General features: G+C 42.1%; 1 protein-coding gene across 4 annotated transcripts in view; it reads left to right on the forward strand.

Moving 5' to 3' along the window:
* Positions 1 to 3,633: 3,633 nt before the first annotated feature.
* spast (spastin) overlaps positions 3,634 to 17,802 on the forward strand; it is a 48,013-nt gene continuing 33,844 nt past the window's right edge. For 2 of the 4 annotated variants that reach the window (XM_055635122.1, XM_055635124.1), the window contains exons 1-3: positions 3,634 to 4,022; positions 7,179 to 7,262; positions 9,035 to 9,118. In XM_055635122.1, the coding sequence (XP_055491097.1) occupies positions 3,695 to 4,022; positions 7,179 to 7,262; positions 9,035 to 9,118 (496 nt within the window). In that variant the 5' untranslated portion in view covers positions 3,634 to 3,694. The remainder of the gene's footprint in view (positions 4,023 to 7,178; positions 7,263 to 9,034; positions 9,119 to 17,802) is intronic. The other 2 variants (XM_055635123.1, XM_055635125.1) reach the window with 1 other exon arrangement.

Consider the following 17,802-nt stretch of genomic DNA (forward strand, 5'->3'; position numbering starts at 1 on the left):
TGACTATATCTACAGTTCACGCTGTCTCAGGAAAGTAGCTAACATAATCAAATACTTCCCTAACCACGGTCATGTCTTCATTTCACCGCTCCCCTCATGCAGAAGTTAGAGGCTTGAAAGCGTGCACCACCCGACTCAGGAACATATTCCCCTCTGTCATCATTCTTTTGAATGGTCCTTCCATAAGCTAAGGTATCGTTTGTTTCACCTCTAACCCATTGTGGACATTTGACTTTATCCCTGGAACTAGTGCACCACAACTATCTGCTCCATCTATTTTATTTGAGTATCGTTTGATTGAATTTATGTATAGTATTATCTGATTTGATTGGATTGCATGCAAAACAAATCTTTTCTCTGTACCTCAGTCCACATGATAGTAAACCTACAACAGCAAATGAACTATTTTCAACACTATTTATAAATGGATGATTGCCACTGAAGCAACACTCATAAAGATTAACACCATCAGACCAGAGCAGCTTGCTTGGTTGTTTGATATCTGATCTACTAAATTACACATTATTTATTTTGTCAATTATGCAGTATCTGTTATCTACATAATGCATCAGTGCATCTTGCTAAGACTCCTTAGATACTATTTTCTAATTTCTAGAATAACATAGACTGTATGTGCAAGGGAACATCAACAGTATGTGCAAGAAAACAGCATTGTTTGTTTGCAGATTTTTCTCCCAGATAAATGCAAAGCTATTAAATAAAAATCTGCACCGCCATTCAATATGAATGGTCTTCCTAACAGAGCTACAAAAATACATTCACAGCAGAAATTCCAGTAATTCAAGAAGGAGAATGAATAATAAAGCTAGTCAGGAGAGAGTAAAATAGTGAACAAAAACAAAGTGCTGGAGGTGCAGTGCAATGGGCCAGGCAGCATCTGTGGAGTGAGATGGATAGATGACATTTTGGGTCCAGACCCTTCTTCAGTCTCTTCAGTAAAGAGAATAAATGCTGGTTGAAGGAATGGATCCAGTGGAGGATGAAGTAGAGGAGAGGTCAATTGCAGAGATACAAGGAGCTGCAGATGCTGGAATATTGAGCAAAACACAAAGTACTGGAGGAACCCAGTGGGTCAGGCAGCATCTCTGAAGGGTATGGGCTTTTTGATATTGCACATTGCGACCCTTCTTTAGATTGCAACGTCGCCTGACCATTTCTCTACCTGACCTGCTGAGTTCCTCCTGCATTTTATGTTTTGCTCATGACTCCGGCATCTACAATCTCTTGAGACTAAGTCGTTGCCTAACTTGATATTGCATTTTCTGTTTCCAGCACCTTATATTTTGTCACTTTCAGGTGAGAAGTTAGTCAACTGACTATTTCCATCTGAAAGAAGGTAATGGAGTCTAAAAAACATGACCACCAGGGTCAAGAATATATTCTTCCCAACAACCATCAGGCTACAAAGAACACTACAAAACTCTAACTGAACTATGAATTTGTCTGCACTAAATACTGTAAACTCCAAATAAGCTCGAGGCTTAGATTTGAGGGTATTATCTTTGCACTATTATTGTTTGTTTGTTTTTTAATATACTGACCATTTTTGTTCCTTATTATGGCTATTACAGAATGTTGTGCTGCTGCATGTAAGAATTTCATTATTCCGTTTCGGGAACACTCTTAAATCTTGACTCTCTTGACACTAGTATTGGTGGAGTAACTCAGCGGGTCAGGCAGCATTTCTGGAGAAAATGAATTGGTGACGTTTCGGGTCGAGACCTTTCCTCAGACAAGTAACTAATGTATTCAAGAGAGAGTTGGATATAGCTCTTAGGGCTAAAGGAATCAAGGGATATGGGGAGGAAGCAGGAACGGGGTACTGATTCTGGATGATCAGCCATGACCATATTGAATGGTGGTGCTGGCTCAAAATGGGTGCTCTGGATGCTTTTAAGAGCCCTATCTAGCTCTCTCTTGAAAGCATCCAGAGCACCCATATTGAATGGTGGTGCTGGCGCCAAGGTCCAAAAATGGCCTACTCTCATGCAGCCATTTTTTCTATTTTGCAAGATAACTAATAACACGAAATTAACTAGAATTATTAAATACACAGTGAAGTTCTTGAAGAACTTATTGGTTTTTTACGTTTTTTAGAAAGACCTCTCTGTTGTGCATGACCAAAATGTTAAAAATATTCTTAAGGCATTCGGAAAGGCCTCTTCGAGTCCTGCACCGTAAAGTTCCATATGATGATGGCTTATGAAGAACATATCAACTGCAACTCTGTAGACAGTGTTGTATCCTGTACATCTGCCTTCTGACTCCATACCCCCTGATCCCTTTAGGAACATCCACAAGGGCTGCACATCTAACTCCATTTCTTAAATATAGCCAGATGAATTTTTTTACAAACTGGCCTCAACTACTTTGTGGTGCCCCCTTTGGCCCTCATGTGTGGCTTAGAGAATTCCAGTAGAACTTCACTAGAATTCTCTGTGTGAAAAATGTTTTAGGCCTCATCTCGGTGCACCGCCATTCAAAGATCATTTCCCCCAGTATCCTGTATCTCCATTAAACTTTGCCACAATGCCCCCTTAAATATCCTGGACTTCCTCACTACATCAGGGAATTCCACAGATTCTTCCTGTGTGCATCTATTTCCCTTTATCCTTAAACTGTGACCCCTTGTTCTGGACTTCCCTGTCATCTAGCCTGTCCCACCCCTTTTGTTATCATACATTAGCTATGAGCATTATGTTTACTGGCCTGGTAAGCTGCTGCAAGTAAGAATGCAATAGTTCCAATGCTAGTGCACTCTTCTTCTTCTTCTTCTTCTTCTATATAGTGTTTTTTGGCGGTTGGCAAACAACTTTTTTGGTGCATTACTGCCACCAACTGGCATGGAGTGTGGATCAAACAACACCATTACATATTCTAATAACCTATATCCTTCCGAACAAATTAGTTACCCTAAGAAAAAGCATCAGGATTTGATAGCACTTATTTGAACTCCCTTGCAAAATATCTACCAAATCAAATTGTACTCCTTCTTTTCTGAACTGCTCACTCATCCGTTCTCTCTCCTCCTCATACCTCTCACAATGTACAATGACATGCTCTATCGTTTCCTCTTGCCCACAGTATGCACATCTGCCTGTATTATGCTTGCCCATTACAAAAAGTGTACTGTTCAGACCAGTATGTCCAAATCTAATTCTTGAAATCACTGTCTCCTCTTCTCTGTTCTTTCCTGCACATCTCATCTCTCCCACTTTCCTCTGGACTCTGTAGAACCACCGTCCTTTCCGCTCTTCCTCCCATTGCTTCTTCTTCTTCTTCTTCTTCTTTGGAGTTTTACGGCAGCCGGCATCCACAATGTTGCATTGCTGCCACCTTCTGGCTTCACTCCACAGTCCTCATGTCTTTACTTTATATCCTTTTAATAAGGCCAGAGGCCCTCAAGAAATTAAACAACAAATTTACTCCTTTTCCTTCCCCTCCATACTCTAGAACTCCCATTGCTTTTGCCATCTTTCCTGCTGGTGCACTCTTGACCCGCACCTGGAATAACGGTGATCCGGCCCGCTGATTGGTTGCTAATGGGAGCCATGGGGGGTGTGATTGGCGGAGGGCGGACAATGTGGTGTGGCGCATGCGCGGGGCGGCGCGGCTCTGACGCATGCGCGGGGCGGCGCGGCGCGACGCGTGATGGCGGACAGAGGGCGGGTGAATGAATTCTCCCGGAGGACGAGGCAGGAAGAAGAAAGGACCGGCCCCAGATCCAGACCCGCCCGAAGGCCCCAGCGACAGGCTCTCGCTCCACAAACGTAACCTCTACTACTTCTCCTACCCGCTGGTCGCTGTCTTCACCTTCCTGCGCTTCCTGGCCTTCCATCTCTGGCTCTTCTTCGCCTACGTCTGCCAGCGCCTGGCCGAGATGGCATCGCGCAAGAGCACCCCCACCGTCAACACCGTGGACCCGGAGCAGATCCGCCAGAGCCACCGCCTGGCCTTCGAGTACATCTCCACCGCCCTCGGCATCGACGAGGACGAGAGAGGTGAGGGAGGGAGTGAGTGACACATTGGCTATTGTTGCTCCAAGGGTTGCAATGGATGTTGGCTATGTGTCCGCTGGGATGCCCACTGCCACTTTAACAATGCTCCAGGTGGACCCACCGACCCACACCCTTCCCCCCCTTTCGGTATAACTGCATTGAATGCAGCACTGTATTTAATATTTAAATGTAAGCGCGAATGTATTGTGCAGAGGTGGCGTTGCAAAAGTCGCAAAACGCTTGAGTAACTCAGCATTGTAATGTTATATACAACGTATGTTGGATTGTAAGGTAGGCCACGGTGTTGGTCTAAGACACTGTTTAATGTATTCTTTGCCATATTTTGATGCATGTATCTCGTATCACTATATCTATTATATTGCAATATACCAAACATCACTTTTTAGATTTTGGTTTTGTGTTGCATAACCTAATGCATGTATTCGGGTAGCTGTGAATACTGGGTAATAGGTGATGCATTGCAGTACTCTTACCTTGTAACATTATATTAAGTAAGAAAACTTTAAATTAATTAAATAACAGTATGTGTACTCCATCAGGTACAATGAGATCAGACTAAAATCTGTTTCCCTTAACAATTGATCCTAGAAAATCAAATTTCTGTTTATCTCAGTGTTGTAAATACAGTGTCCTCCATAATGTTTTGGTCAGTCATGATAGACAATAGGTAGGCCCTTCAGGCACCGCCATAATGTTTGGGCTGATCATCCACAATCAGTACCCCGTTCCTGTCATGCTATCTTTAAATGAAAGTAGTCCACTGCTCTTGAGGCAGAGAATTCCACAACAGAGAATTGTGTTTGCATATCCTCCCTCTTTTTTTTTCAGGGCATAAATGACACGGCATTGTCATGTAAATGAAAGTAGTCATATTTAGTATGTTGTTGCATATCCTGTGCATGCAATGACTGCTTGAAGTCTGCGATTCATGGCCATCACCAGTTTTCTCTGGTGATGCTCTGCTAGGCCTGTATTGCAGCCATCTTTATCTTATGTTTGTTTTTGGGGCTAGTTCCCTTCAGATTTGTCTCCAGTATATACAAGTCATGCTCAATTGAGTTCAGATCAGGTGATTGACTTGGCCACTCAAGAATTGACCATTTTGTAGCTTTGAAAAACTCCTTTGTTCCTTTAGCAGTATGTTTGGGATTATTGTCTTGCTCTAGAATGATTGGCCGGCCAATGCGTTTTGAGGCATTTGTTAGAACTTGAGCAGATAGGATGTATTCAGAATTCATTATGCTACTATCATCAGCAGTTGTATCATCAATGAAGATAGGTGAGCCAGTACCTACAGCAGCCATACATGCCCAGGCCATAACACCTCCATATTTTGCTCTTGCCATCACTCCGATATGTTAATCTTCGACTCATCTCTTCCCAAGACCTTTTTCTAGAACTGTGGTTGCTCTTTTAAGTACTTCTTGGCAAACTAACCTGCCTATCCTGGTTTGTATCTTGCAGCGTACCCTCTAGTATATCTGTTCATGAAGTCTTCTGCGGACAGTGGTCATTGACAAATCCACACCTGACTCCTGAAGAGTATTTCTGATCTGTCGGACAGGTGTTTGGAGTTTATTCTTTATTTTAGGGAGAATTCTGTCATCAGCTGTAGAGGTCTTCCTTGGCCTGCCAGTCCCTTTGTAAGCTCACCAGTGCTCTCTTTCTTCTTTATGATGTTCCAAACAGTTGATTTTGGTAAGCCTAAGGTTTGGCTGATGTCTCTCTCGGCTTTATTCTTGTTTCAGTCTCATAATGGCTTTTTTGACTTTCATTGGCACAACTTTGGTCCTCATGTTGATAAACAGCAATAAAAGTTTCCAAAGGTGATGAAAAGACTGGAGGAAAGAATAGGTGTTGAGAGCTCTCTTATACCTGCACGAAGGAGGCAATTAAACACACCTGAGCAATTACAAACACTTGTGAAGCCATGTGTCCCAAACATTATGGTGCCCTGAAATGGGGGGAAGGGGGGGCTTATGTATAAACACAGCTGTAATTTCTACATGGTGCGACCAAAATGTATAAATATACCCTTTAATAAAATCTGACAATGTGCACTTTAACCACATGTGTTTATTTTCCTATCACAAATCTCAAATTGTGGAGTACTGAGGCAAATAAATAAATGACAGGTCTTTGTCCCAAACATTATGGAGGGCACTGTATTCAATTATTTACCCTGCTTCAACTGTACTGAGGAAAGAGATTCCACTTCACTTGAACACTTAGATCCGTCTGCCCGCCAGAGTTCTTGAAAGTGGTGTCATGGGAGATAGGGTGTCATGAAAGCTTTTACGCACATTGGCTTCATCTGTCAGAGTATTGAGTATAGAAGTTGGGAGGTTATTTGGAGAATAAAACCTATTGGCTGGACCTGTGGGTATGGTTGCTAAAAAAATCAACAATTTGTGTTTACTGCTTGTAAAGGCTTCATAAGATCATGTGATAGGAGCAGAAATATGCCATACGGCCCATTCAATCATGGCTAATCTATCTCTCCCTTCTAACCCCATTCTCCGGCCTTCTCCCCATAACCCCTGGCACCTGTACTAATGAAGAATCTATCTATCTCTGCCTTAAATATATCCATTAATTTGGCCTTCATAGCCTTACTTGGCAAAGAATTCCACAGGTTCACCACCCTCTGACTAAAGAAATCCCTCCTCATCTCCTTCCTAAAAGAACATCCTTTAATTCTGAGGCTGTGACCTCTAATCCTAGACTCTCCCACTAGCGGAAACATCCTCTTCACATCCACTCTATCCAAGCCTTGCACTGTTCTGTACGTTTCAATGAGGTCCCCCCTCATTCTTCTAAACTCCAGCAAGTACCGGCCCAGTGCCGTCAAATGCTCATCATATGTTATATACATTTATATATTTTGGCCTTCATCGGTCAGAGTATTGAGTATAGAAGTTGGGAGGTTATTTGGAGAATCAAACCTGTTTCTAATGGCTGGACCTGTGAGTAGTGGTTGCTGGAAACCCCCCCCCCAGTAATTTGTGTTTACTGCTCCTAAAGGCATCATAAGTGATAGGAGCTGAATTAGGCCATTCGGCCCATCAAGTCTACACCATTCAATCATGGCTGATCTGTATACATTTATTGTATAAATGTATTCCTTTGTTTGAATAGGACAGAAGAAAAAAGCTGTGGAGTGGTACAAAAAGGGAATCGCAGAACTCGAGCATGGGGTTGCAGTCCAGATCTCTGGATCAGGTAAGATCTCAACACAAGAAAACTGCAGATGATGCTAGATGTGATGTGTTGTTCATCCAGGAAGTTGAGTGAGTTTTATATTAACGTTTATTTCAAATAGATTGGTCAATGTATGGACAGAGCTTGTGCATACGTAGAGTGCAGGGCGCTAAAAGGAATGGCGATCTTGGAAATATCCTTGTTCATGAAAATCCTATATGCCATTTGCAGTGCTGGGTGAGAGACAATACCAGACCTTTGAGACACTTCATGCTTAACATGTGGTAGTTGAATTCTGAATATTTGCTGAACTAGATTTTTGAAACTGGGGAATGTAGAAACAAGGAACTGCAAAAGCGGGTTAATGCACAAAAGGGTACAAAGTATTGAAGTAACTCAGCAGGTCAGGCAGCATTTCTGGAACATATGTATAGGTAATGTTTTGGGTTGAGACCCTTCTTCAGACTGATTGTAAGTGGGTGGGGGGGGAAGAAGAAAGCTGGAAGAGGCAGGACCAATCATAGCAGGTGAACATGATGGGTAGAACTTGGTCATAAAGCCGGAGAGCAGCAAAAATCACAGAGGCGGAGCAGTGCGAGAGGTTCTCGTAGAGCTCTCGTCAGAGAGAGGGGAACTTATAAGTAGCCATATCTTGAAGTGAATTTGCAGTAGGTCAGTCAAAATGTGGAACGAGGAACTGCAGATGTTTGTTGACAGTCTGAAGAAGAGTCCTGAGCCGAAAAATCAACCGATTCATGTTCTGCCAGACCCGCTGAGTTACTCCAGCACTTTATGTCTAACTTTAGTGAAATAAAGTGGCTGTCTGGTCTGTCAATAAGTACTGAAGACTCACTTATTTTTCCAACCACCTTTGACATTGCCATCTCCTGGTTTTCCACTGGGCATTATTTGCTTATTCTGCCCCTTTGTTGCTTACAAAGCGTTTTGCAGTCATGCTTTGCATACATTCAAATTCTGAGTATCTCTGTCTTCTCAAAACTGAATTATTCTACTATTGCTTAGGCTACTGTTCATTTATCTTTCAAGTACTTCCTCTCCTTATTGTTTCATTATTTGTCACGAGGCAGCCTGAATCATGATTATTGTTTTAGTTACATTACCTGCTTGATTCATCAAATGATTCTTACAAACTTCTACAAGTGCGCCATAGAAAGCATACTATTGTGTTGCATCACAGCTTGGTTTGGGAACACCTGTGCCCAAGACTGCAAGAATTTACAGTGGTCGATTTAGCCCAGTCCAGACACAGCCAGACTTCGCACCATAGACTCCATCTACGCTTCCAGCTGCCTTGGAAAAGCAGCTAACATAATCAAAGACGTTCCTTCTTGATCATTCTTTCTTTTCCCTGCTCCCGTAAAGCAGAGCTTGAGAACATGCATCACCAGACTCAAGAAGAGCTTCTTCCCCTCTGTTTTCAGGCTTTCGATCAGTCCTTTCTTAAGCTAGAGCACTGCCCAATTCACCTCTACCGCATTGTAGACATTGGACTGTATCTTTGTAACTGGTGTGCTACAATGCTGAGAGTTAAATCTGTTCTCCGCTTCTGCAATTCCCCTTTGCTTCACACAATGAACTAGACTTGATTGTATTTAAGTATCATAAAATCTGATCTGCTGGATAGCATGCTAAACAAATCTTTCTACTATGCATGTAATCATAAAAACATAAACCTTAAGAAATTACCCTGTTGTCAGGCCTTGCTGGTCAAAACCTGATTGCTATAGGTTTCTTTTTGTTACTAAATGTTCAATGACCTCTTGCCTTGCCAGGTGAGCAGGTTGTTCGAGCCAAGCGCCTGCAGAGCAAAATGACAGACAATTTGATCATGGCCAAGGATCGCCTAGAACGGCTAGGTAGGTAGTGTAAATAAAATATGAGAAGTTATGGATATATAGTTGCATGTTTATAATTGGGATTTTTGCATATGAGAGTTTTATTGTGAGTATCTTGCGTTTCTGGTGAGTGTAGAAGATTGAAAGGGTCAAAGGCTTAAGGTAGTTCTATTAATCAACAGGATTGTGGTTTATCAGTGATCTAACTCCATCCAGCCCCTTCCAAATGTGCCTCCTCATCCTGCCCCCTGCCCCAAAAGTCCGAATACATTTTTATTTCATATTTCAAATTTCTGCATCTTCCACATAGACATATTCATGTTCGTAAGTAATAGGAGCAGAATTAGGCCATTCGGCCCATCAAGCCTACTCCACCATTCAATCATGGTTGATCTATCTCTCCATTCTAACCCCATTCTCCTGCCTTCTCCCCATAACCCCTGGGAAATATTACCCAACTTCAACTCTGATAGAATTAGCTCTGATTTTCTTTTAAGGGCCTGTCCCACTTGGGAGACCTAATCTGCGATTTCTGGCGAGTTTGCCCTTGACTCATACTCGCAGCATGGTCGATACGAGGTCTTCGTAACTCTCCTTTGTGCTCGAGAGTGGTCTCCGTGTACTCGAGGCCTCAGCTAGCTTGCGGCGTTTTTTTCAATATGTTAAAAAATGCCCGCGAGTAAAAAAAGGTCGCCATGGAAAAAAATCGATACTTTTTTTACTCGTAGGTTTAGTCGTAGTAGGTCCGCATGTTAGTCGTAGGTAATCGAGGGTAGTTTAAGGTAGTCGTAGGTAGTCTTCATCATAGTCGAAGGGAAGGAGATCGAAGGAAGTCGTCTTCACGCTCCACTATTCGGTGTCCAATTTTCCCGAAGTTAGTCATAGCTAGTCGAAGCTGGTCTTCAACATAGTCGAAGGAGGTCTTCAACATATCATTTTTTCAAACTCTTCTAAACGTGCCAATTAGGTCGCCTAAGTGGGGCAGCCCCTTAAGATCCTAATCCTGGAACCCCCAGCCATAGGCTATACTTCATTTGCGCCGCATCTATCAGTTTGCTTTAATGTTTTGATTAATCAAATCGTCCCATAATCTGAAATTCAGGTAACGTCCACTGAGGTACAGGAGCATTAGCTGCAAAACCAGCAGGATGCTCCTCAGCTTCTTCCCGCAGGCTATAAGACTGATAAACGGACTTTGCCCCCTGCCAAAGTATCGCGCACCAACCACCAACCTGGACACACTGCAGCAGAGCCACTGTCGTGCCGCTGCTGATCGGAATGCCTGTTGATGTTTAGTAGAGAGTAGAGTGTTAATTTGTTCGTGATATATGTATTTTGATTTCTATTTATTTTTTACTGCACACTGAATGGACACTGGTTGAGCAACGTTTTTTTGTTTCCTCTGGGTATGTGAGTACTCAGGAAAATGACAATAAAGATATACAATACAATACAATACAGTAATATTGTGCTACATTCTCTTCATTGCCAATATATTCTTCCTGAATTTTGGTGCATACAGAGGTCGCAGTAATTTAGGTGGGCCTAATCAGAGCTTTGCATTGCTAAGGTAGGATTATGGTTGTGTGAGTTGGTTCAAGAACCCAATGGTCGTAAGAAAGTAGCTGTTCCTGAACCTAGTGGAGTTTGACATCAGGCTGCTGCTATCGGGCAGAAGATAGGTACAGAAGCCTGAAATCCCACATCATCGGTTTCTTCTCTGTAACCCTGAAAATTATTCTCTCTCCTGTTTGATTACCTTATTAAGGACAGATATTAATGTATTTGAAGAAGTCCCTTTGCAGTGTTCGTCTGGATCTTGGTAAATTTGTTTGGTAACACAAGAAATGGCAATCTTGAGCAAAGCACAAAGTGCTGAAGGAAGGAGGATCCTGACCCAAAATGTTGTCTGTCCATACCTTTCACACATGCTGCCTGATCTGCTGAGATCCTCCGGCACTTTCTAAATTTGTTTGTCTTTTAGTTTAGAGATACAGAGTGGAAGCAGGCTCTTCGGTCCACCGAGTCCACACCGACCTGCGATCCCTGCACACTTACACTATCCTACATACACTAGGGGGCAATTTACATTTATACCAAGCCAATTAACCTAACCACCTGTATGTATTTGGTGTGTGGTAGGAGCCCTAAGATCTCAGAGAAACCCACACGGGTCACAGGCAGAATGTACAAACTGCATAAAGGCAAAGACCCATAGTCAGGATCAAACTTGGGTCTTTGGTGCAGTAAGGCAGTAGCTCTAGCTGATTAAAAATATCAGCGATGTTCAAAATCTAATATTTAAACGTTTTTAGGGAAAGTCTCAAATTATTTGTGAATAATTTATACTATTATTGCTCATTCAGTCAATTTTGTGGGGGGGATTTTTGTACTAAATTGAAACTTATAGAATCTCTGAACTTTCTATTATACTATCAGTTTGAGATGCATTTTCAGGTTTGTTTCTTTATGAAGGGGGTGAAGGAAAAAGAGACTGATAGTATCAAAGAAAGATATATGTATGTATGGACAAAGGAAGAAAACATATTAGTGGAGGGTGAGGTGGAGTGTTCTCATGCTGGTGTATTGAGGGGAGAGGTTATGGAATAAAGTGTAAAGTTGATAGAAGTTTGCGCATACTAACACAATAAGATATTCTTTGACCATTGCTATTTGTACTGTTGATTTGTACGCAACTTGCCAGAAATGTAGCCATGTTTTGAGTGACTTCCTTGTACGATAGGCAGCATCTAAAAGTTCACTAATAATTAACCACTGCATATAATGCAAAATATATGTAGATATATTGAATTGACAACCCACATATAGTGGTTCAACCAAATACAACAAAGAAATCACATACGGATTGCAAAATGCATCTTAAGATTTACAAATGAACTTGCGAGCAGATGAGGAGGCTTATCGGTCCTTTCTGCCTTCTCTTCATGGAATAGCATCAACTGTGCTCAGATTATAACCTTTCTGCAAACCTGTCTTGCCTCTGGCAGGTCTGTCTACTCATGGTAACCTTTTATCCCCTTGTTAAAAATCAATCTATCTCTGTGTTAAGAATAACTCAAAGCTCCACCATAATTTGAGGGAGAGTTCCAGCGTTTAAAAAATTAATTGCCTCATCTTTATCTTTCATGGCTAACCCCTTATTTTTAAAGAACGAGAGTGGACATCCTCTACACATCCCTCCCCTCGGATTCTTGTACATCTCAGTTAGGCTGCCTTTTACTTTTCTAAACACCCACAGATACTACTCTAATCTGTCTATGGCCAACTGTCTATTAGCCTTGTAAACCATCTTGGAATTGCTTCCAGATATTAACAACCCCCTGGATAGAAACCAGCACAGTACACAGTACTCCTGATGGGATTTCACCAATTCTTGATATTATTGGAGCAAATCCTTGCTGCTATTGTATTCTGTCCCTATTGAAATAAATCATAACAATAACATTGTTATGTTTCCTAAATAATCATCACACCTACATATTGCCTTTTGCTTGTCAGGGACATCACCAAATCCCTCTGTATTATCAGAGCTCTGCATTCTGTAGCCATTTTTATTATCTTGCATTATTTAGCAGCTCTTTGACTACCTGGCATGTATATTCTGTTATGGTTTCCATGTGTCCTCTTCAGCTCTTATCACAGCCTTTTTGCATAGAAACATAGAAAATAGGTGCAGGAGGAGGCCATTCGGCCCTTCGAGCCATTGTGATCATTTGCCAGCTGTCAAGCACCTACTTATGCTAATTCCATTTGTGGGCTGAGTGTTGGACACCTTCTGTGCCAGCCTCAGGGGTGCAGTGCTGCCGGAGCTCAACCCTATCCACTTCCACATAGCAGAAAAGCTCCATCCTAGACAATACCCTCATCTTTATCTTTCATGGATAACCCTTTATCTTCTGCAGTGATTAATGCACAAAAAAGCTACAATTATTAAACGGGCTTGTATGTTCTCCCATTCTTTGAGTCTCTTTAATACACAAATCAGAAAGGAAAGTGGTTTCTTCAACTTGATTATCTCCTGTTTTATACAATATTAAAAGTATAATGTTAATCTACTTTGGAAGCCCTAGATTCTAAGTTATACAACACATTAGCGTGTGTATATTTTGAATTATTAACATGAATACAAATAAATGCAATGTCACTAGAACGTTAATGAGAACTGTTATACTGTTGTAAAATTATTAATATCTGCATCATTCTGCTTTTGCTGCGATACTTTATGGACAAAATTCAATGTGATGTTATACAACTTTCTTGCGTCAATTCTGATAATATAACTGCTGTAACGGGATTGTCATTTCTGTGCCACACACATTTGTTATAATGGCATTTAATTGACAAACCTATTTATGAAAATAGTCTCTTCTTTTGTTTAACAATATGTTCACGACTAATTTATTGGTCTTTTGTAATCCTGTAGTTAATTTTTAAGCAATCAACTTAAAGATTTTCAACCCTCAATGTATAGTCCTATCCATTTTACAAAAATTAACTACATTTGCCAACACTGAAATCTATGTTTTTATTTGTGTACAGGATGTGGTTAACATGGTGAGGTCAGCATTTATTTCCCTTGGAAAAGATGCTGGTGTGCCATTGGCTTTAACTGCTTTTATCCTTCTAGTGAAGAACCTCCCAAAAGTGCTCTTGGGCAGAGAGTTCCAGGAAACGGTCACCAAATGAATCCATGCAATAATTGCAATTGAGACAGTGACACCAATCCCATTAATCAAAATGAGCATTTAGGGATGCAGCATGGAAACAGCCCTTCGGCCTGCCAAGTCCTTGCCGACCATTGATCACCCGTTCACAATAGTTTAAGGTTATCCCACTCCCTGCACTCTTGGGGCAATTTAGATGCCAATTAACCTACAAAACTGCACGCCTTCGGGTGTGGGAGTAAACTGGAGCACCCCCGGAGGAAACCCACACAGTCACTGGGAGAACATGCAAACTCCACACAGACAGCACCCAAGTTTAGGATTGAAACAGTGTCTCTGGTGCTGTGAGGCAACAGCTCTACCAGCTGTGCCACCATGCGGCTTATTGTTATAGTTGTTTAATTGTCTTATGGAACAATGAAGTTCTTAATTGCTGTAGCTTTACAGGCACATTCCATGCTACTGTACAACAAACAAACTTACAATAAATGATCAGTTATTCTAGGTAAACCAGACCTTGATAGTGCAAGGCGATGTCAATAGTCAATGTAAGCAGTGCAGCCTTGGTGGAAAGTCTATAGAAGATCGGTGCTGAGCTAGGGTTGTGTATAGGCTTGTGCAAGTGGTTCAAGAACCTGATGGTGGATGGGAAGAAGCTATTCTTGAGTCCTCGGGTTTCTATGCCACCATCTTGCTGGCAGTAGTGAAGTGGGAATGTGGCCAGTGTGTTGTGAATCTTTTATGAGTTACCGTGCTTCCTGCAGATGCCTTCGATGGTGGAGAGGTCAATGTCACTGGTGAACCAGGCAATGTCCATCGTTCCCAAGCATTCGCATTACTGAACCAGGCTGTGATGCAACTAGCCGGTATGCTTTACACCATCCACCCGTAGAAGTTCGATAGTATTTGGTAACATTTGGGGCGGCACAGTTGTGCAGCGGTCAAGACCCGGATTCAATCCAGACTACAGGTGCTGTCTGTATGGAGTTTGTACGTTCTCCCTGTGACCTTGTGGGTTTTCTCCGGGTGCTCTGGTTTCCTCCCACATTCCAAAGATGTACAGGTTTGTAGGATAATTAGCTTTGGTAAGAATTGTAAATTGTCCCTATGGTGTAGCTTAGTGTGTGTACACATGATGATCGCTGGTCTTGGGCTTAAGGGCCTGTGTCCGCGCTGTATCTCTCAACTAAAACAATAAATCAACCAAACATGTCAAATAGTTTCAAACTCCGGAGGAAGTAGTAGTGTTAGTGAGCTTTCTTTGTAATTGCGTCAATGTACTGGGTTGAGGATAGATCATCAGAGATGTGTACAACCAAGAACCTGAAAGTGTTGGCTCTGCTGTCCCATCAGTGAAGTTAGGCAAATTAATTATTGGCTTCTCCTTCCCAAAGTCAACTATCAGCTTCTTGGTCCTTCTAATGTTGACAGCAAGATTGCCCTGTCACCACTCAAGCTCTTCTATTATATAAGCATTGTACATTTAATGAAATATATGAAATATATGAAATAGATCTTAGTCACAAACAACATAGTAGAGAATCTATACTGCAGAGACTTTTTGTGTGTCATTCAGTGTTTCAAGCAGTCTGAAGAACCATTGAAATTTGTGTTCTTTATACATTGTAGCTTTCCTTAATTATAGGTTCATGTCACATAAAACCTTAAACCTGTTCTTGATTTGTTTGGAAGGGTTATTTGTGGAAGCAATGTCATTGTTTACTTCTGTAAAATGATTCCTGTATGTTCATCTACTCGTGAAGGTAATTTGTAAGTTTTATTAATCATCATCCTATAATTGAGAAACCACCTGCCTATTATCTATTACCATGGCATTCAAAGTCTTACAAATTCATGAGTGACAAACGTTTTTAGTCTGTTTCCTCAGCAGACAGTACTCATAGTACAGAAAACAAACGTGACCTTTGCTTCGGGTGACAGTTTACTTTAGTTTATCGTTGCCACGTCTACCAAGGTAGAGTGAAATGCTTTTGTTTGTGTGCTATCCAGTCAAAGAAAAAACTACAAGAATACAATCAAGCTGTCCACAGTGTGCAGCTAAAGGGTACAACATTTAGTGTATGAAACAACATTAAGGTCTGATTAAAATCTGATTAAAGATAGTTCAAAGGTCTCCATTCTGTGGAACTTGGAAATCCATTTTGTTTCACAATTTTTAACTCCCGGCAAAAAAACCGCGCCTGTGTCGAAGACGCACCCCCAATTTAAGTTGCTAAATTTTGAGAAAAAGATGGCAGGACAGGATCAAGGGTTTGCTTTAGTCCAGGGGTCGGCAACATCGCCTGCGTGCCCCGGGACTGGCTGCAGTTCGCAGATCCCTCGCATGCCCCGGGACTGGCTGCTGTTCCCAAGTCGCCTGCGAGCCCTGGACTGGCTGTAGCACCCAGCTCTACTGCCCGGGAGCTGTAGCGCCCACCTCTCCTGCCCCGGGACTAGAGAGAGAGAGAGAGAGCCCGGGACAGAGAAGCCAGCCTTCCGCCCAGTAGCTACCTGCCACCCATCAACCACCACCTACACCGGTTGCGCCTGTGCCGAAGGACACCGTGGCTGGCTGGCGGACCGCAGAAGGCGCTGAGGTGCCGGCTGCATTTTGGGAACTAGGCGTGGCCTCATTATGGTCGCAGCAAAACTTTCAACATGAATGAAGCCGCCATGGAGAGTAGCGAGAATTCTCATGCCGCAGGTTAGTCACCAGGAGGTCCTAGTGGGTTGCCAGGATGTCGAAGGTTGTCGTAAGTTGTAGCTGGTGCTGACCGGTGAATTTCATTGACTCGTTGGGGAAAAAAACATAAGTAGTGGTTATCAGAACCAAGGATAACCGACCGGTAATGTTAATGTCCGCCGAGCTTCACAGCCGTGTATATCTGGCTGCTTAAAAGTTGTCTCCACTACGTCTCTTCTCCCCCCCCCCCCCCCCCCCTCCCCTCACTCAGACAGCGCTCCCCCTGCTTGCCCTGTTCCCCACTTGCATAACGGACTGGTGAAGGAAGCAATGTGTGTGTTCCACTCTGACAGTCCCCGTTCCAGTCGCCTGAAAAATCGCCTAAGTGGGACAGGCCCATAAGACTGTAGATGTAGAATGTAAATGGAAATTAATTTTAAAAAGTCTGGCTGCTGTCTCGGCTCATCTCTGCTTAAATACTCACTGCAGCAAAAGGTGCTTAACAGAAGGGGAAGTAAACAAAGTGAGAATTATGGGAGAATGTCCGTTTAGTAAAGGGAGTATTGATCTGCGGGTCAAAATTGTGGAATTAATTGTGGTATGGTGCGTGTACCTTTTAGCTAAAGTTGCATTTTTCACCAGTGTATTCTGCAACTAGGAATTTCCCAGTAAAGATGCAGCACTGCTTGTTGCTCCCCTAACCGTTAAACCAATGTTTATCTGATCTTTCAGCACCGGATTAGTCCACAAAACTGAAACTGTTGTGGCAAATGGAATCCCCGGTAACAGAAATATTCAATAACGGGGTTTAGATGTCTCAATCTGTCAGAATGGCCGTAGTTTGAATGTTTATGGATGTCTCATTCACATTCTGAAACTATTAATTATTCATCCTTTTACATGTTAAATGAAACTAAAGTAGTTAACTGTAAAAAAAACAGTTAAATATTGAATTTAAGTTAATTTGGTTATTCAAACAGTGCATTATCTGCAGACACAAGGAAGTGCAAATGCTGGTTTACAAAAAAGTCTACGTGCTGGAGTTAAACCCCGTCTCGCGGTGCAAGTCCACCCACGAGTGATCCCGAATTTAAAACAAATCACTCGTGGTAATCACATAGAATTAACGTCGGAACTCGTAACGCTAACGGCAGGTACTCGGGGAAACTTGTTAACTCGTTTGAAAATCTTTCAACATGATGAAAGATTTCCACGAGTCAAATTTACTCTTGAAGTAAACATTGTAAACATTTAAACTCGTTGTAAGAACGTAGTAGCCCGTGAGTTTACCGTAGTGACTCATGAGTCTACCGTGGGTACTCTTTAACTCAGCGGGA

Source organism: Leucoraja erinacea, chromosome 5 (assembly GCF_028641065.1).
Source record: "Leucoraja erinacea ecotype New England chromosome 5, Leri_hhj_1, whole genome shotgun sequence".
Taxonomy (NCBI): Eukaryota; Metazoa; Chordata; class Chondrichthyes; order Rajiformes; family Rajidae; genus Leucoraja; species Leucoraja erinaceus.